The sequence below is a fragment of the Salvelinus sp. IW2-2015 genome, linkage group LG27 (genome assembly GCF_002910315.2).
Source record: "Salvelinus sp. IW2-2015 linkage group LG27, ASM291031v2, whole genome shotgun sequence".
NCBI classification, from domain to species: Eukaryota; Metazoa; Chordata; class Actinopteri; order Salmoniformes; family Salmonidae; genus Salvelinus; species Salvelinus sp. IW2-2015.
In genome coordinates this window covers 10419346-10440321 of record NC_036867.1, presented here as the reverse complement: position 1 = coordinate 10440321, position 20976 = coordinate 10419346, and the positions used below count along the sequence as shown (strand labels likewise).

General features: G+C 47.6%; 1 protein-coding gene across 15 annotated transcripts in view; it reads right to left on the bottom strand.

Moving 5' to 3' along the window:
• Positions 1–20976, bottom strand: part of abi1a (abl-interactor 1a) — a 63851-nt gene that overhangs the window by 9250 nt on the left and 33625 nt on the right. For 3 of the 15 annotated variants that reach the window (XM_023973165.2, XM_023973169.2, XM_023973177.3), the window contains exons 4-8: positions 14627–14641; positions 12126–12250; positions 10742–10882; positions 2850–2950; positions 400–510 (exon numbers count right to left, since the gene is read on the bottom strand). In XM_023973165.2, the coding sequence (XP_023828933.1) occupies positions 400–510; positions 2850–2950; positions 10742–10882; positions 12126–12250; positions 14627–14641 (493 nt within the window). The remainder of the gene's footprint in view (positions 1–399; positions 511–2849; positions 2951–10741; positions 10883–12125; positions 12251–14626; positions 14642–20976) is intronic. The other 12 variants (XM_023973172.3, XM_023973175.3, XM_023973179.2 and 9 more) reach the window with 7 other exon arrangements.

Sequence of the window (20976 nt, the reverse complement as noted above, 5' to 3'; positions counted from 1 at the left end):
GCATACTGACTTCTGGAGCCGGAAGAAAACATTGTTCCATTAGAGACTTCTTCAGTGCCCTGTCTGGGGCGGCGTGCCCTGTCTGGGGCGGCGTGCCCTGTCTGGGGCGGCGTGCCCTGTCTGGGGCGGCGTGCCCTGTCTGGGGCGGTGTCCCATTTGACATAACCTGGATGTAGATAGAGAACCAGAACCCAAGCACCACCACCAAGTGATCCCCACCACCACCACCGGATGGACCCATGGTTAAAACACCAGGCTGGAAGAGGCACACACACACACACACACACGTGTAAACCCTCTAATAGCGACAGCCAGAGAAGAGGGGGTTTCGATGATTGTCCATTGGCGGCGGAGAGGAGCGGCGGTACAGCCTAGTGGTTGGTGGTTCTTTGGGCTCACCTATCACTGCTGGAGCCCCTGGGGTCCCCTGCCCCGGGAGAGGAGGCGGCGGAGGAGCCTGATGACCAGGAAGTGGAGGAGGGGGGGGTGGGAGAGCGGACATTGGCGGGACTGAAACGAGTGCGTCAGAACCGCTCCGTTAGTGACTGATTGGGGGTTTCAAGCTGGTTGGCAATGTTGGAGTTGGGTACCATCTCACAACACCTTTATATACGATTAACACATGAACATTTCATACAACAACCCCTTTGCAAGAAGAAGGCAACAGGCACACACACACGCCGCTGTGGCTATACAGTATGGAGTGTGCGTTACCATAGTGACAGGCTTACAGACAGCTCTAGTCTTGCTGGCCTAATATCCTGTCACTAATATCCAGCTCCGTCTCCTTTCTCTCTCGACCTCAACAGGCCAAAAGTACACCTCGTCTCACACTTCCAAACTCCCTGTTCCATTTCCAACTACAAAACCACCTGTAGTCTTCTATTCTCTTTACCATTGAGCCGCCCCCTAATACAGGATGGCCTATTTACATACAGAGACAGCGAGAGAGACAGCGAGAGAGAGACAGTGAGAATCTCAGAACACAATAGGTCGTTATGAGCCCTCTGTCCGGTAAGATTAGCTTTGTTCTAAATAACCCCTTTCTCTCTCTCTCTCTCTCAGTCCTCCAGCAGCACAACTCTGTTTACATTTTCCCCCCATTTTCCTCTCTCTCTCTGTGATGTGAGTGTATGTGTTCTGTGCATTTTCTGTCTGTGCTAGTACTCACTTGACTTCCTGATCTGGATTTTCAATGAGAGAGTAGTATGTGTTTATGAATGAATGTTTCTGCAGTCACAATGCACACACACACAGAGAGAGCGACAGAGAGAGAGAGAGAGAGAGAGAGGCGAAAACAGAGAGAGAGAGAGAGAGCGACACAGAGGTGAAGAGCGAGAGAAAGAGCGACAGGAGCGAGAGGAAGCGACAGAGAGAGAGAGCGAGACACGAGAGAGAGAGAGAGAGAGAAGCACAGAGAGAGAGACAACGAGGAGCGACGAGAAGAGACACAAGAGACGAGGAGACACAAGAGAGAGCACCGAGAGAGAGCGGAGAGAGAGCGAGAGGAGCGAGAGTAGCAGCGAGAAGAGAGCGAGAGGAGAGCGAGAGAGAGCGAGAGAGAGCGGAGAGAGAGAGCGAGAGAGAGCGAGAGAGAGCGGAGTTAGAGAGCGAGAGAGAGAGCGAGAGAGAGAGCGAGAGGGAGGAGAGAGAGAGTCGTGAAGACTGAGCAGAGTTAAGAGACAGTTGATAGCTAGATGAGAGATGAGCAGTGAGAGCATAAGTTTCGCGAGAGAGAGAGAGCGGATGTAGAGAAGTAGCGATGTAAGCGAGAGCGAGTAGGAGTGATTGTGAGAGAGAGAGAGATGCGCTTCAGTAGAGTTAGCGATGTAGAGCGGTTGATGAGCGGAGAGAGAGAGAGTCCTTGTCGCGAGGGGAGAAGAAAGCTGCGCCGATAGTGGTAGCATGTGGGGTGCTGGCGATGAGATGTAGTAAGAGAGAGAGAGCTGAGAGAGAGCGCCTAGGACAGAGAGTGAGCACGATGAGAGATGCGGATAGAGGCAGGGATGCGAGGATGAGCGATGAGCGAGGGGAGCGAGAAGCAAGCGAGAGAGGAGAAGAGGAGTCGGATGTGTGAGACGGCGAGAGATGAGTGTTGAGCGAGCACGAGTGTTGTTTATGTCTGTTTTAGAAAAAAAGAAACAACGGCTCCCCAGTGGCCTGATCTGCGCCGGAGCGGAGAAGCGACGATCGAGCGCAGAGAGAAAAGTGGATAGCGGACGCTGCGCCGAGAGAGCGAAACACATGCGCGAGCGAGAGCTGGACACAGCGGCGAGCGAGAAGCCGAGCACAGTGCGGCGAGCACGAGTAGGATGGCGATCGCACAGCGCGGAGGACGCACGCGGACATCAGCGCTGAGCTGGAAGCAGACAGCAGGCGCGAGGACTACAGCGCGAGCGATGGGAGCGACACAGGCGGCAGGAGCGACACGCAGGAGCGAGGCGAGGAGCGACACAAGCGACAAGATCCAGAGCGATGCGAGAGCGCACAGAGGGCGAAGAGACGAACACGAGCGAGCGAGAGCGAGGCACAGAGCGAGCGGAGCGCACAGAGCGAGGCGATGGAGCGACCAGAACGAGCGAGGAGCGAGCACAGAGCGAGAGAGAGCGACATCAGAGCGAAGAGAGCGACACAAGAGCGAGAGAGAGAGAGAGAGACACAGAGCGAGAGAGAGACACAGAGCGAGAGAGAGACACAGAGAGAGAGAGACACAGAGAGAGACACAGAGAGAGAGCGACACAGAGAGAGAGGAGATTGGTGGCTTAGGAGTGATAACACATAACAAGATTCCAACATACCCAGTGTGATTGACCCCATGTTCCTATACAGTACAGTTAACTCCCGCTCACCTGGTCCAGAGTTGGGAATGGAGGGCGTAGGCACGGCGATGGGAATGCCAATACTGCTGCTCCCGCTGTTCTCCCTGCTGCCACTACCCCCACTGCTACCACTAGAGAGAAAGGGAAAGAAAGAGAGAGAACAAATGTATTCAGGGCAACCCGCAGAGGAGACAGTAGGTATCACTTGTGCACACAGCTGGTGTGCCCATGTCCCATTTAGAATTCTACACCGCAACCTGTCAGTCACAGGGAGAGAGGTAAAAAGCCCTTCAGAACCACTACACCATTTATATTGTGCATCTCAAAATCCGTTTGGAGGACTTTACATTAATCAAGAATGTCAAGATTGACATTACATGCAGCAGACATGATTCCACTGAGCCTGGTACCAACAGAAAACAGCAGGACACACTGTGGCCGATACAGTACATCTACAGTGAGTACAAAGCACTAAGGACACCTTCCTAATATTGAGTTGCACCGCCTTTTGCCCTCAGAACAGCCTCAATTCATCTGGGCATGGTCTCTACAAGGTATTCAATGCGTTCCACAGGGATGCTGGCCCATGTTGACTCCAATGCTTCCCACAGATGTGTCAAGTTGGCTGGATGTCCTTTGGGTTGGCTGGATGTCCTTTGATACACACAGGAAACGGTCTTTAACCGGTCTCCTCCCTTTCACCTACACTGATTGAAGTGGATTTAACACCTTTCACCTGGTCAGTTTGTGTCATGGAAACGTGTCATTAATGTTTTGTACACTCAGTCAATACCCTAGGACATAGGCGAGGCATTATGTCAACGCCTATAAGCCCCGCCTTGCCCTGCAGCTGACCTGGAGGCTGTCAGATCAATGGTCTGGCTAGGAGCCCCCCTCCCAGGTCCAGATCCTACCCCCTACTCCCATACCCTTCCCTGCCAGTCTAGCCTGGCAGCAGGGGGTCCCCTCAGCGCGAATCATATACAGGGGCTCAGTTCCACCCAGAAGGATGGGAGGGGAAGAGTCAGGGGTTTACTACGACTATGTGATCCTGTGAGGATGAGAAAAGGGGGAAGACGAGCACCCCCCCCCCCCCTCTGCGTGAGAAAGCGACACCCCCCCCCCTCTGCGTGAGACAAGAGACGACACCCCCCCCCTTGCGTGAGACAAGACGAGCCCCCCACGCCCCCCTCTGCGTGAGACAAGAACGAGCACCCCCCCTCTGCGTGAGACAAGACGAGCCCCCCCTCTGCGTGAGACAAGACGAGCGCCCCCCCCTTCTGCGTGAGACAAGACGAGCGCCCCCTGCGTGAGACAAGCGCCGAGCGCCCCCCGCTGCGTGAGACAAGACGAGCGCCCCCCCTCTGCGTGGACATAGACGAGCGTCCCCTGCGTGGACAAGACGAGCGTCCTCCCCCCCTCTGCGTGAGACAAGACGAGCGCCCCCCCCCCCCCCTCTGGCGTGAGACAGACCGAGCGCCCCCTCCCCTCCTGCGTGAGACAAGACGAGCGCCCCCCTCCCTCTGCGTGAACAAGACGAGCGCCCCCCCCTCTGCGTGAGACAAGACGAGCGCCCCCCCCCTGCGTGAGACAGACGAGCGCCCCCCCCCCTGCGTGAGATCTAGACGAGCACCCCCCCCCTGGCGTGCGATAAGACGAGCACCCCCCCCTGCGTGAGATAAGACGAGCACCCCCCCTCTGCTGTGAGATAAGACGAGCACCCCCTCTGCGAGAATAGACGAGCACCCCCCCTGCGTGAGATAAGACGAGCACCCCCCCCTGCGTGGAGATAGAGACGAGCACCCCCCTCTGCGTGGAGATAGACGAGCACCCCCCCCCTCTGCGTGAGATAAGACGAGCACCCCCCCCTCTGCGTGAGATAAGACGAGCACCCCCCCCCTCTGCGTGAGATAAGAAGAGCACCCCCCCCCTCTGCGTGAGATAAAGACGAGCACCCCCCCCTCTGCGTGAGATAAGACGAGCACCCCCCCCCTCTGCGTGAGATAAGACGAGCACCCCCCCCTCTGCGTGAGAATAAGACGAGCACCCCCCCCTCTGCGTGAGATAAGACGAGCACCCCCCCCCTCTGCGTGAGATAAGACGAGCACCCCCCCCCCTCTGCGTGAGATAAGACCGAGACACCCCCCTCTGCGTGAGATAAGACGAGCACCCCCCCCCCTCTGCGTGAGATAAGACGAGCACCCCCCCCCTCTGCGTGAGAATAAGACGACGCACCCCCCCCTCTGTGAGATAAGAGAGCCCCCGCTCTGCGTGAGATAAGACGAGCACCCCCCCCTCTGCGTGAGATAGAACGAGCACCCCCCCCCTCTGCGTGAGATAAGACGAGCACCCCCCCCTCTGCGTGAGATAAGACGAGCACCCCCCCCCCTCTGGCGTGAGATAAGACGAGCACCCCCTCTGCGTGAGATAAGACGAGCACCCCCCCCTCGGACGCACCCCCCCCTCTGCGTGAGATAAGACGAGCACCCCCCCCTCCTAGCCTGCGTGAGATAGACGAGCACCCCCCCCCCTCTGCGTGAGATAAGAGAGCACCCCCCCTCTCGCGTGAGATAAGACGAGCACCCCCCCCCTACTGCGTGAGATAGAGAGAGCACCCCCCTCTGCGTGAGATAAGACGAGCACCCCCCCTCTTTGCGTGAGATAAGACGAGCACCCCCCTCTGCGTGAGATAAGACGAGCACCCCCCCTGCGTGAGATAAGACGAGCACCCCCCCTCTGCGTGAGATAAGACGAGCACCCCCCCCTCTGCGTGAGATAAGACGAGCACCCCCCCTTGCGTGAGATAAGACGAGCACCCCCCCCTCTGCGTGAGATAAGACGAGCACCCCCCCTCTGCGTGAGATAAGACGACACCCCCTCTGCGTGTAAGAGAGCACCCCCCTCTGCGTGAGAATAAGACGAGCACCCCCCTCTGCGTGAGATAAGACGAGCACCCCCTCTGCGTGAGATAAGACGAGCACCCCCCTCTGCGTGAGATGAGACACCCCCCCTCTGCGTGAGATAAGACGAGCATGCACCCCGCTCGCTGCGTGAGATTAAGACGAGCACCCCCTCTGCGTGAGATAAGACGAGCACCCCTCCCTCTGCGTGAGATAGACGAGCACCCCCTATGCGTGAGATAAGACGAGCACCCCCCTCTGCGTGAGATAAGAGAGCACCCCTCTGTCGTGAATAAGACCGCAGCAGCCCCCTTGGTGAGTTAGACGGCACCCCCTCTGCGTGAGATAAGACGAGCACCCCCCTCTGCGTGAGAATGCACATTTCCCATCCTGTCTGCCTATCACTGTCTGTTCTCACTTGCCATCCCTTTCAGTAGCTGAAATCAATTCACCTCCGTCTCTCTCCCCCTCCCTCGTCTATAGCGCTCCATCTCCAGGTCCATCACTCCTCCTACGCTCGTCTGTGTCTCAGCCTCTCCTCTCTGTCTCTAGCCCAACCACGTCGCCAGAGATCAAATTTCATATAAATCAGACCACCACAACACGGAGTTGGTGAAAGCTTGACTCCCACCATGCACCAGCACACACATACGCATGCGCACACACTTATTGAATCAGGGCTCAGGCAGGTAGAGATGGCAGAGACTGATAAACAGAGTGTGTGTGTGCTGAGAGCAATAAGAGAGCAGACGGGACACCACAGCAGCACACGGTCTCTGTGTCTGAAAGTTTCCAGGTCAGAGAGAGAATGAGAGTACACCAGTGGTTGAGATTACACAAGGATCCAGGTTTTTGAATGTACTGCAGTGGTGCACAGCTCCCAACCTAGAAGGCTGCAGTATGTCATTTTTGCACTCGAGTTTTTGCTCCTCCATAACTGTAACAGTCACTGATATTGTTTGAGCAATTCAAGTTATGATGAAATAACACCTGGTTTGAAAGACCTTAATTGGTTGCTGATAGACAGGCAAGGACAAAAAGTGGCAGTCTTGCTGGCAGTCTTGGTATTGCACACAATTTACTGTACATATGTATGATATTTGGTGAACCATTTGACCTGCAGTATTATTGTGTGGTAACATATCAAATTAGTTTAAAGCATATTATAACCATATCAAATTATGGTACCACATCTACTCATCTAAAACAGGGCAAACCTGGCTCCCTGCTGAAGATGCACTCTCCCATGACTCAATGGTGGAGAGAGAAAGAGCGAGAAAGAGAGAGCGCACGAGATAGCTAGCGCGCGCACGAGAAAGAGAGAGCGCACGAGAGAGCTAGCGAGAGAGAGAGAGCGCACGAGATAGCTAGCGAGAGCTAGCGAGAGAGAGAGAGAGAGAGCGCACGAGATAGCTAGCGAGAGAGAGCTAGCGAGAGAGAGAGAGAGAGCGCACGAGATAGCTAGCGAGAGAGAGCTAGCGAGAGAGAGCGCGAGAGAGAGCGAGCGAGGCGATGAGCGCGGAGAGGAGCGCGCCAATAGCGAGCGAGAAGAGCGCGCGAGATAGCGAGCGAGAGAGAGCGCACGGATGATAGCGAGCGAGAGAGAGCGCACGAGATAGCGAGCGCGAGAGAGAGCGCACGAGGATAGCGAGCGAGAGAGAGCGCACAGGATAGCGAGCGAGAGAGAGCGCACGAGTAGCGAGCGAGAGAGAGCGCACGAGAGAGCGAGCGCGAGATTAGCGAGCGAGAGAGCCCGAGATCAGCGAGCGAGAGAGAGAGAGCGCGACGGATAGCGCAGCGAGAGAGAGGAGAGCGGCACGATAATAGCGAGCGAGAGAGAGAGAGCGCAGCGAGATAGCGACGAGAGAGAGAGAGCAGCACGAGATAGCGAGCGAAGAGAGAAGAGAGCGCACGAGAGCGATAGCGAGCGAGAGAGAGAGCGCACGAGATAGCGACGGAGAGAGAGGAGAGCGGCACAAGACGATAGAGAGCGAGAGCAGAGCGACGAGAGCAGCACGGTATAGCGAGCGACGACTAGTCGAGAGAGAGCAGATCAGAGACGAGACGAGCGATGCTGCGACGAGAGAGCGCACGAGATAGGATAGAAGAGATCGCGCACGAGATAGCGAGAGGAGAGAGCGCACGAACAGCGCAAGCCACGAGATACGCTAGAGACGAGATATGAGCAGAGCGCAGAGACCGTCGGATAGCGCACGAGAAGAGACGGAGCGCACCGAGAGATAGCAGAGAGAGAGAGCGCACGCAGATAGCGAGCAGGGAGAGAGCGCACGAGATAGCGAGAAGAGAGAGAGCGCACGAGTGAGTAGCGAGACGAGAGAGCGCACGAATAGCGAGAGAGAACGAGCGAGTCGAGGCAAGCGACGAGAGCGAGAAGAGCGCACGAGATAGCGAAAGAGACGAGGCGACGAGATAGCGGAGAGAGAGGAGAGGCACGACAGATAGCGAGAGAGATGAGAGCGCCGACGAGTGAGCGAGAGAGAAAGAGCGCACGACGGATAGCGAGAAAGAGCGCACCAGATGATAGCCGAGAGAGAGAGGAGCGCACGAGATAGCGAGAGAGAGAGAGCGCACGAGATAGCGAGAGAGAGAGAGCGCACGAGGATAGCGAGAGAGAGAGAGCGCACGAGGATAGCGAGAGAGGAGAGAGAGCGCACGAGATAGCGAGAGAGAGAGAGCGCACGAGATAGCGAGAAGAGAGGAGGCGCACGAGATAGCGAGAGAGAGAGAGCGCACGAGATAGCGAGAGAGAGAGAGCGCACGAGATAGCGAGAGGAGAGGCGAACGGACAGATAGCAGAGGAGAGAGGCACGCAGATAGCGAGAGAGAGAGAGCGCACGAGATAGCGAGAGAGAGAGAGCGCACGATGAAGCGAGGAGAGAGAGAGAGCGCACGAGATAGCGAGAGAGAGAGAGAGCCCGCACGAGATAGCAGAGAGAGAGAGAGCGCACGAGATAGCGAGAGAGAGAGAGCGCACGAGATAGCGAGAGAGCACGAGATAGCGAGAGAGCACGAGATAGCGAGAGAGAGAGGCCGAGATAGCGAGAGCAGAGAGCAGGCACGATGGGACAGATAGCGAGGAGGAGAGAGAGCGCCACGAGAGATAGCGAGAGAGAGAGAGAGGCGCACGAGATAGCGAGAGAGAGAGAGCGCACGAGATAGCGAGAGAGAAGAGAGCGCACGAGATAGCGGAGAGACGAGAGCGCACGAGATAGCGAGAGAGAGAGCGCACGATAGAAGCGCAGATCGAGAGAGCGCACGAGATAGCGAGAGAGAGAGACGCACGAGATAGCGAGAGAGAGAGCGCACGAGATAGCGATGAGAGAGGAGCGCACGAGATAGCGAGAGAGAGAGAGCGCCCGAGGATAGCGAGAGACTGAGAGCCGCCGAGATAGCGAGAGAGAGAGCGCCCGAGATAGCGAGAGAGAGAGCGCCCGCAGATAGCGAGAGATGAGACGCCCGAGATAGCGAGAGAGAGCGCCGAGATAGCGAGAGAGAGAGCGCCCGAGATAGCGAGAGAGGAGAGCGCCCGAGATAGCGAAGAGCGCCCGAGATAGCGAGAGAGAGCACGAGATAGCGAGAGAGAGCACGAGATAGCACGAGGAGGAGAGGAGCACGAGATAGCGAGAGAGAGCACGAGATAGAAGAAAAGAACGAGAGAGAGCACGAGATAGCAGAGAGAGAGCACGAGATAGCGGAGAGAGCACGAAGATAGCGAGAGGAAGAGGAGCTACGAGATAGGAGAGAGAGACGAGCCGGATAGCGAGAGAGAGCACGACTCGATATACGAGAGAGAGCACGAGATAGCGAGAGAGAGAGAGCAAAAGAGAGAAAGAACAAAGGGGAGAGAAAGTAGCAAAGTAAGGGAATGGGAGTAGCATGTGTGCCAAAATGATAGAGGGACAGGAGAAAAAAAAAAAAAAGTGATGTAATATTTATGACCATCTCAGTCAGCAGCACAGCCTTCTTAGCTAATGAAGCAACTTCAAAAATCACTCCTGACTCATATCTCAGCTCTCGCAGCGTGGCTTTCTGACGGACACATTTCAGTGATCGTGGCAGGGGTCTAAATGTACAGAGGATTTAGGATTTTCGAAGGACACTTTACGCCGCAGGCCTTGAGGAACATTCATTCCCAACCGGCTAAAGCCTTCCAGGTCTTGTCAGTTGAATGTTGGATTTACAGTATTTGGGTGGGGGAGGTGTGAAAGCACATTAAGCTGATGAATTTAAGTGAAGAGATTAGAAAATGTTTGTAAGACATGGGGGATACAAAGTATTTGGGGAGGGTTCCTTTTGTCATATCCATGTTAGAACACAGAGGCTGTGGGAGAGACATTCAGAGCTGTTGAGTAGGACAATAGGGAAGGACAATAGTATATGTGTGTCTATCCATCGGTCTGAGCGCAGATTACATTTATTTAACTAGGCAAGTCAGCTAATAACAAATTCTTATTTACAATGACGGCCTATTGGGGAACAGTGGGTTAAATGCCTTGTTCAGGGGCAGAACGAACCATGTCAGCTCGGGGATTCGATCCAGCAACCTTTCGGTTACAGGACCAACGCTCTAACCACTAGGCGAGCGTGTGCGCGTGTGTGTGTGTGTGTGTGTGCGCGTGCGTGTGTTTTACTGGTTAGTATCATGGCAATGAAACAAAACACGAAGCGGATTTAACTTCTTCAGGAAAACAGCCCTTATGTTGGAAACAAACATTTTCCAAACACACAATATTTGACATAAAACCGGTTTTTAAAAAAGGACCGAAGAGATGTCTGCTTCATATAAATAATATTGCGATACTGGTATCGTCACATTTTTTACATTTGAGTAATTTAGCATCCAGAGCGACTTACAGGAGGAAATAGGGTTAAGTGCCTTGCTCAAGGGCACATCGAGAGATTTTTCACCTCGTCTGGTCGGGTTTCGAACCGGCGACCTTTCGGTTACTGGCCCAACGCTCTTAACCACAAGGCTACCGGCCTCCCTAGCGTGTCAGTTACCTGTGGGTTCTTTGTCTCTGGTTGAGAGATGCAGTGCGCCCAGGGCTGTGCTGGCTGCCTAGACGAGCAGGGCTGGTCATGTAGTCGTTGGGTACTGTGGGCGGTTTCACCGGCTCTAGAGTTTTATAGGGCGTGTTGCGTCTGTCAAAGTCAACCAAAGATAGAAAGGGGGATACAAAAAGAGAATAAGAACAGAATTAATCATAATGCATGAGAATCAGGGGTCCGTCCGTTCAACGTAGATTTAGTCTGCTTTTTCTTTTTTCATAAATGGTTTTATTGACCAATAGGTGTCCTTTGCAAGGCATTGGAAAACCTCCCTGGTCTTTGTGGTTGAAATTCACTGCTTGACTGAGGGATCTTACAGATAATTGTATGTGAGGGTTACAGAGATGAGTTAGTCATTCACAAATAATGTTAAACACTATTATTGCTCACAAAGTGAGTCTATTTAACTTATTATGTGACTTGTTAAGCACATTTTTACTCCTGAACTTATTTAAGCCTACCATAACAAATGGGTTGAATACTTATACTTATGGACTTCAGCTTTTCATTTTTAATATTAAAAAAACGATTAAAAAAACAATTCCACTGACATTATGGGGTATTGTGTCTAGGCCAGTGACAAACACTCAATTTAATCAATTTTAAATACAGGCTGTATCAAAAAATCCTAATTGAAAATAAAGGAGTAAATGTCCCTATTCACAAATGGAAGTTACCTCTTAAAATGTGAAAGTTTAGTTGGAATGCAATAGAATGCAACACCACGATCAGTGGCAGACTGACATCTGGCATTCCAGGCAAATGCCAGACGGGCTGGTCTATTTCTAGCCCCAGTGGGCCTGTCTAACTTGGGGGTTTTGCACAAAATGATAATTATCTGGCTCCTAATAGGGTCCTCAAGGGAAAAAAAGAAAATGGGCGGGCCGGTGTGTTAGAAATGCCAGGGTCGATTTCTGGTCCCAGTCCGCCCCTGGCCACGATGTAAATGTGCACCCCACCCCACATGTGTAAATGTACTTGTTACATACATGCACAGCATACCAACAACATAGTAACCTTTTCCACAACCTTTATTAAAAGCCCATGGCCTCAACAAACTGAAATACTCTTAACAGTAACAGTCAGTGGAAATCTGCACTGGACCATTACAAATCCAACTTATCTATTCAGCTGGATGTTCCACAGCAGTCACTAAAACCCAGAATTAGAGCCTACTTAGTGTTACACTGCTATTTTATATAAAAGATCAGGACGTGACTAACTTTGTGCACCGGCTAGGATACCAAACGCCCTGCCTTCTAACATGTTGGCTCAGTTAATAGTTGAGATAAAAAGTGATTCATTCATAAAAAATATATATAAAAAGACCTCTTACCCTAGAGTGCCACGCCCTGACATCGGCCCTGTCACGGGTGGCGGGCTAGGCGGCTTCTGTGTCGGCGGATTGGTCCTCGATAGTGTTCCTCCTCCTCCTCTGATTGGCTGATTATTTCCATGCTGCTGTTGAAAGACAATAAATCAAGAAAGTTTTTTAAAGACATTTAACATAGTGGTAGCATAAAAGACTAACTAGTATGACAACAGACAAGTACTAAAGCTGATAGGCTTCCCAGATTCAGTATGCTACATCATTACTGAGACATTCTAGCAAATTAGCAGACAGGTCTTTGACCAAGTCCCAGGGCGGTTGGCCAGGTAAAACCCACAGGTGCTTCCTACTAAACATTGTGACATGTTTGTTTTGGACATTGTGTTCTATCAAGCACATAGAAACAAACATATAATCAAAGCCAATAACTGAGGCCACGCCACAGCTAACATCTGAATTATTCATGACTCCTGGGGTTATTGTTTTAATAAGAGTTATAAATATTCAAAAAGGTGCATACTCATTTTACCCGGAAAAGCCACACAGCAGATAAGATCATCATACACAGCTACACATATGAACAGCTATACAACACATACATGTCAACATATCTATCATGATACTGTGCCTTCGGAAAGTATTCATACCCCTTGACTTATTCCACATTTTGTTGTGTTACAGCCTGAACTCAAAATGTATTAAATATATATTTTTTTTTAATCATCCATCTACACACACAATACCCCGTAATGACAATGTGAATTTTTATTTTTTGAAATTATTTCAAATGAAACACAGAAATCTCATTAACGTAAGTATTCACACCCCTGAGTCAATACATGTTAGAATCACCTTTGGCAGCGATTACAGCTGTGAGTCTTTCTGGGTAAATCTCTAAGAGCTTTGCACACCTGGATTGTACAATATTTGCACATTAGTCTTTTAAAAAATTCTTCAAGCTCTGTCAAGTTGGTTGTTAATCATTACTAGACAACCATTTTCAAGTCTTGCCGTAGATTTTCAAGCCGATTTAAGTCAGCTGTAACTAGGTCACAAAGGAAAGTCCAATGTCATCTTGGTAAGCAACTCCAGTGTATATTTGGCCTTGTGTTTTAAGTTACTGTCCTGCTGAAAATGTGAATTTGTCTCCCAGTGTCTGTTGAAAAGCAGACCGAACCAGGTTTTCCTCTAGGATTCTGCCTGGGCTTAGCTCTATTCTGTTTCTTGTTATCCTAAAAAAAACTCCCTAGTCCTTTCCGATGACAAGCATATCAGTGGAGGCTGGTGGGAGGTGCTATAGGAGGACAGGCTCATTGTAATGGCTAGAATAGAATTATTGGAACAGAGTCAAACGCATGATTTCCATTCCAGCCATTACAATGAGCCTGTCCTCCACTAGCTTCTCCCACCAGCCTCTACTGAAGCATATCTATAACATTATGCAGCCACCACCACACTTGAAAAAAAGGAAGAGTGGCCCTCAGTGATGTGTTGGATTTGCCCCAAACATAACGCTTTGTATTTTAGACATAATGTTCATTTCTTTGACACATTTTGAGCAGTTTTAATTCAGTGTCTTGTTGCACAGGATGCATGTTTTGGAATATTTTTATTCTATACAGGCTTCCTTCTTTTCACTCTGTCGTTTATGTTAGTATTGTGGAGTAACTACAATGTTGATCCATCCTCCGTTTTCTCCTATCACAGCCATTAAACTCTAACTGTTTGAAAGTCACCATTGGCCTCATGAAATCCCTGAGCGGTTTCCTTCCTCTCCGGCAATTGAGTTAGGAAGGACGACTATATCATTTTAGTGACTGGGTATAGTGATACACCATACAAAGTGTAATTATTAACATCCCCATGCTTAAAGAGATATTCAAGGTCTACTTTTTTTTTACCAATATGTGTTCTTCTTTGCGAGGCATTGCAAAATCTCCCTGGTCTTTGTGGTTGAATCTGTGGTTGAAATTCTCTGCTCGACTGAGGAACCTCACAGTAAATTATATGATTGGGGAACAGAGATGAGGTAGTCATAAAAAAAATAATGTCCATGCAACTTATTGAGTTGTTAAGCACATTTTTACTCTTGAACTGATATGTTAGCTTGCCAAAACAAAGAGGTTGAATACTTGACTCAAGACATGTCAGCTTTTAATTTAATTAATTTGTATACATTTAAAATATATATATATTCCACTGACATTATGGGGTATTGTGTGTAGGCCAGTGACACAAAACCTCAATTCAGGCTGTAACAGAACAAAATGTGGAAAAAGTCAAGGGGTGTGAATACTTTCTGAAGGCACTGTATATTGATATGACGAGTTGTGCTACTAAGCCTCTAATAATGAAGGCTACAGCGGCAGTTGGACTAGGCCTACTTGTACTATGGATTGGTTTAGGAGGAAATAAGGAATCAAATACACTAATAAAGTTTTTTTTTTAAGCAGCTATCAATAGCAGACTACTACAGCAAGATGGGTCATGTGACAAACAGGACTTACCTTGGCTTTGAGCCACTTAACGTGGGTGGAAGAAAGAGAGAGAGAGAGAGAAAGAGAGAGAAGGTATATGTCAAAATCGCCATGTCTGAACGGTAAAAGAACCCAAAATGACAGGAGACTTTTCACCACATTATTTACACTGAGTAAACATTTCTCAAGACCTGGGCAACAGTTGTTTGATGTCATTGCACTGCACCATAACAGTGTGGGTCCAATGGTTGTTTTTGTCCTCTGTGTCGATTCATATCTACCACACCTACAAGTAGGAATTCTCACAAATCCATTGGATGTTGCCATTGCGCATTGAAATGGGTATTTCAACACCTCAATGCGTCATACCACTGAATAATGTCAAGAATAAATATATACACAAAGTCCTTTTGTATCTTCCCTATAGAAACAATGTCAGTTCAGCGCATATGAATAAACTGACTGTCAAACTGTACTGCATGTTGGTGTGATTTTACAAAATGATCATGAACGCTGAACCTATGCACTCATACTCTAGGAAGAAAAGCAACAGGTGCTCTGTAATTTATGTGTTTGAGAGAGTCAAATAGAGGAACAGCTAGTGTTCACACCATGGGACTGCTCCGCACTACGACAAGCACCAAGTCAAGTGGGTCATCAATTATGCAGGCTCCCTATTGGGCCATTCCGAGCGCATCACAAGAAACAAGATAAAACAGGAGCTTCTTGGGAAGGCCAATGTTAGGTAGATTCATCAAATGTAGTATGTTGAAGCTATGTATGGTATATTCAAATCAAGAAAGTGGAAGAAAGTGACACTGTGGAAACGAGGGTGCACCAAAGCTAAATTCTGGGGCCTTTTTTGTTGTTGAAATATGGCTTAATATTAGGCTACAGGCACCAGTTCTTTCAGACAGGACCGTGTTGACTGATTATTATTAGGCTACAGGCACCAGTTCTTTCAGACAGGACCATGACTGATTATTATTAGGCTACAGGCACCAGTTCTTTCAGACAGGACCGTGTTGACTGATTATTATTAGGCTACAGGTACCAGTTCTTTCAGACAGGACCATGTTGACTGATTATTATTAGGCTACAGGTACCAGTTCTTTCAGACAGGACCATGTTGACTGATGGAGGGTGTTGTTATCCCAGTTCAAAACCAATGGGATTAGCATATCAAACTGTAGCTCAAAATCCCACCGTGCTGTGATCTCTATTGTAGGGATTGATCAATGGGTTAATGGCTAAGGCAGAGTGGGGTTGGGTCAATGTTCAGGCCTGGGTGAGTCTAAGCAGGATTTGCCAATGCTATATGCAACAGAAGAGTTTCAAAAAGAGTAGATGCATCCTCCTGGATGACTGAACCAGACTGCTCATACAGTACCAGTCAAAAGTTTGGACACACCTACTCATTCAAGGGTTTCTCTTTATTTGTACTATTTTCTACATGGTAGAATAATAGTGAAGACATCAACACGATGAAATAACATATGGACTCATGTAGTAACCAAAAAAGTGTTAAACAAATCAAAATATATGTTATATTTCAGATTCTTCAAAGTAGCCACCTTTTGCCTTGACAGCTTTGCACACTCTTGACTACCTCATGAAGCTGGTTGAGAGAATGCCATCTGGAATGCATTTCAATTAACAGGTGTGCCTTGTTAAAAGTTCATTTCTGGAATTTCTTTCCTTCTTAATGCGTCTGAGCCAATTTATCCTCTGCAGCAGAGGTAACTCTGGGTCTTCCTTTTCTGTGGCGGTCCTCATGAGAGCCAGTTTCAAATAGCGCTTGATGGTTTTTGCGACTGCACTTGAAAAAACTTTCAAGGTACTTGAAATGTTCAGTAATGACTGACCTTCATGTCTTAAAGTAATGATGGACTGTCGTTTCTCTTTGCTTATTTGAGCTGTTCTTGCCATAATATGAACATTTACCAAATAGGGCTAACTTCTGTATAGTCACAACCACAACCACAACCTTGTCACAACACAACTGATTGGCTCAAGGAAAGCAATTCCACATATTAACTTTAAACAAGACACACCTGTTAAATTAAATGCATTCCAGGTGACTACCTCAAGAAGCTGGTTGAGAGAATGCCAAGAGTGTGCAAAGCTGTCATCAAGGCAAAGGGAGGCTACTTTGAAGAATCTGAAACATAAAATATTTAGATTTGTTTAAGACTTTTTTGGTTACTACATGATTCCATGTGTGTCATTTCATAGTTTTGATGTCTTCTCTATTATTCTACAAGGTAGAAAATAGTAAAAAAAATAAAGAAAAACCCTTGAATGAGTAGGTGTGTCCAAGCTTTTGACTGGTACTATACATAGATGTCAGCCAAATCACTGCACAGATCCAGTCATTATAACCTGGATTACCTGAATAATGATCATACTGACAGATTGGAGTGATTTGTCTGGTTCCGTCTATGGAGTTTTCCTAGCCACTGTGCTTCTGCATCTGCATTGCTTGCTCTTTGGGGTTTTAGGCTGGGTTTCTGTAAAGCACGTTGTGACAACTGCTTCATAAAATACATGTGATTGATACATTTGATTGATTAACAGATCCATATTCATAAATGCACTAACACAGTGCTAGACCTGGGCTATGACGTGAACGTGTAAAAGGGCAGGCTATATGCCAATACTGCTTACACAGGGATGAGAAGATGTGCTGAGCTAAGGGCCCTAGGAGGAAAAAGTCTGAGTCATCAAATAGCACTACGGAAGTCACCTTCAAGACATGTTGATGACACTTACTATGTTATAAACATGCCATCTACAAGCACTCGAAATACGTTCCCCCCCAAACAGTGACTCGAAACTGTTTCGTAACAGTCGTAAACGTTTTTTAGGAAGTACACATCATCCCTGGCAGCCGAGTTAAGGCTATATTTTGTTCCCCGTGTATCTAATACAACTTACCAAGGACGAAAAACAACACATTCGTTGAGGAAACGAAGTCTAAAGCAACATCTGACATCTCCCCTGCATTCCTGAATGCGCTGACTAGATTAAGCGGCAGCTGACTGGGAAAATAAATCTCCTCTTCTGTCATAGTGTTGTGAAAAAGACGACAGCGGCCATACGCTTTAGGAGAGAACATGGTGATCCTCTGTATGAGTCAGCAGCTTAGATGGTCAATAGAATGTCATAGAGTTCAGTGAATATCAGTAAGATGTTGAACCTTCCATTCCTCCTCTCTTTTACTAGTCTCCCCTCTCTCCAACAGGGATACTGCAACATACTGTACATGACTTCGGTACCAATCGTGTGTGTGTGTGTGTGTGTGTGTGTGGGGGGGGGGGATTTTCTTATAAATTCTGTTCTAAATAAATCAGATGTTTCTATTGGCGTGTCTTTCTTTTTAAAGGCCCAGTGCACTCAAAACCGTGATTTATCTGTGTTTTATATATATTTCCACAGTACGAGCTTGGAATAATACTGTGAAAGTTATGATCATGCCGTTTTAGTGTAAGAGCTGTTGCAAAAGACCACCTGAAATTTCTGCCTGTTTGGTGGGAGGGAGTTTTGGCCTTCAATGGTGACATCACCATGCAGTAAATTACACTGAAAATATAAAAACGCAACATGCAACAATTTCAAAGATTTTACTGAGTTACAGTTCATATAAGGAAATCAGTCAATTGAAATTAATTCATTAGGCCCTAATCTATGGATTTCACATGACTGGAAATACAGATAAGCATCCGTTGGTCACAGATACCTTAAAAAAATACAAAAAATAAACAAAGGTGGGGGCGTGGATCAGAAAACCAGTCCGTATCTGGTTTGACCACTATTTGCCTCATGCAGCGCGACACATCTCCTTCGCATAGAGTTGATCAGGCTGTTGAGCACACTGTCGTATACGTCGTTCCGGAATAATCCAAACAGGTTCAATGGGTGACCTATCTGGTGAGTATGCAGGACATGGAGAAACTGGGACATTTTCAGCTTCCAGGAATTATGTACAGATCCTTGCATCATGGGGCCGTGCATTATCATGCTGAAACATGAGGTGATGGCGGTGTATGAATGGCACGACAATGGGCCCCAGGATCTCGTCAAGGTATCTCTGCGCATTCAAATTGCCATCGATAAAATGCAATTGTGTTCGTTGTTAGTAGTTTATGCCTGCACATACCATAACCCCACCGCCACCATGGGGCACTCTGTTTACAATGTTGACATCAGCAAACCGCTCACCAACACGACACCATACACACGGTCTGCCATCTGCCCGGTACAGTTGAAACCGCGATTCATCCATGAAGAGCACACTTCTCCAGCGTACCAGTGGCCATCGAAGGTGAGCATTTGCTGTGCATTTGTTGCATTTGAAGTGGTAAAGAAAACATCTGATCATGCTGTTTAATCAGCTTCTTGATATGAGCTTCTTGATATGACACACCTGTCAGGTTAATGGATTATCTTGGCAAAGGAGAAATGTTCACTAACAGGATTGTAAACCAATTTGCGCACAACATTTTAGAGCTATACGCTTTTTGTTCGTATGAAAAATGTTGGGGATCTTTCATTTCTGCTCATGAAACATGGGACCAACACTTTACATGTCACGTTTGTTTTTGTTCAGTGTAGTTAATAGACCAATAAGATATCTTTTTTATTATATATATTTTTCCCCAAAGGTTTTTCTATATTTGTACTATTTTCTACATTGTAGAACAATAGTGACGACATCAAAACTTTGAAATAACACGTATGGAATCATGTAGTAACAAAAAAAAAAAAGAGAACCTCTTTGGGCTGCAGGGGCAGTATTGAGTAGCCTGGATAAAAGGTGCCCATTTCAAACGGCCTCGTACTCAATTCTTGCTCGTACAATATGCATATTATTATTACTATTGGATAGAAAACACTCTCTAGTTTCTAAAACCGTTTGAATTTTGTCTGTGAGTAAAAGAGAACTCATTTGGCAGCACACTTTCTGACCAGGAAGTGGAAAGTCTGAAATCGATGCTGTGTTCAAGGGCCTGCCTATAAATGGGCATGATACGTATGAATATACTTGCACGTCATACACCTTCCCCTAGATGTCAAGAGGAAGTGAGAGGAGAAATGCGTTGATTATCTTGGTCTGAGATATAATGCATCCTCTTGGAATGACGTGTCCCCCATTTTAGGTTTTCTGGAAGGCGCGTGGAGGGACCTGTAATTGCCTTCTGAAAAGCTGTCGTTAAAGGCGAATACTATCTCCGGCTTTGATTTTATTTGATACATGTCACAATATCATCGTAAAGTATGTTTTTTCAATATAGTTTTATTAGATTATTGAATTTTTTTCGGGACGTTAGGCGTGTTGCTTTGTCTGCATATGTTCAGGAAGGATAGCTTCGCGCCACTTGGCCAGTGTGCTTGCTAATTCAAGAAGGAAAAACGACGTTCTGATACCAAACAAAGACGGTTCTGGACAAAGGACCCCTTGTACAACATTCTGATGGAAGATCACCAAAGGTAGGACCCATTTTGTGATGCTATTTCATATATCTGTCGAACTGTGTACTAGTAGTTTTGCGCACAGAATTTGGCCACTCTCTCGCTAATACATAAGCCTTATGTCGTAATGAAGATATTTTTTGAATTCTAACACTGCGATTGCATTAAGAACTAGTGTATCTATCATTTCRTATACAACATGRATTTTTTTGTAATGTTTATGAATAGCTATTTGGTCAGAATAGGTGAGAGTCTAATAGAAATATCCGCACATTCTGGGAAAAAGATGCTACGTTAGCATAATGGATAACCACTGATTTCAGCTCTAAATATGCACATTTTCGAACAAAACATAAGTGTATGTATAACCTGATGTTATAGGACTGTCATCTGAGGAAGGTTTATGAAGGTTAGTGAAAATMWATATCTTTTGCTGGTTTATTRGCTAACGCTAACGTGCCTATTGCTATCGCTAACGTGCCTTGATGAATGAATGCGGTTGTGTGGTAGGCTATTGTAGTAAGCTAATATAATGCTATATTGTGTTTTCGCTGTAAAACACTTTAAAAAATCGGAAATATTGTCTGGATTCACAAGATGTTTGTCTTTAATTTGCTGTACACCATCGATTTTTCAGAAATGTTTTATGATGAGTATTTAGGTATTTCACGTTGGTCTCTATAATTACTCTGGCTGCTTCTGTGCTATATCTGACGGTAGCTGTGATGGTAGCAGCAATGTAAAACTGATTTATACCTCAAATATGCAAATTTTTCGAACAAAACATAGATTTATTGTGTAACATGTTATAGGACTGTCATCTGATGAAGTTGTTTCTTGGTTAGTTTGGTTGGTTCTTGGTTAGTTTGGTTGGTTTCGTGCATGCTACCTGTGCTGCGAAAAATGTC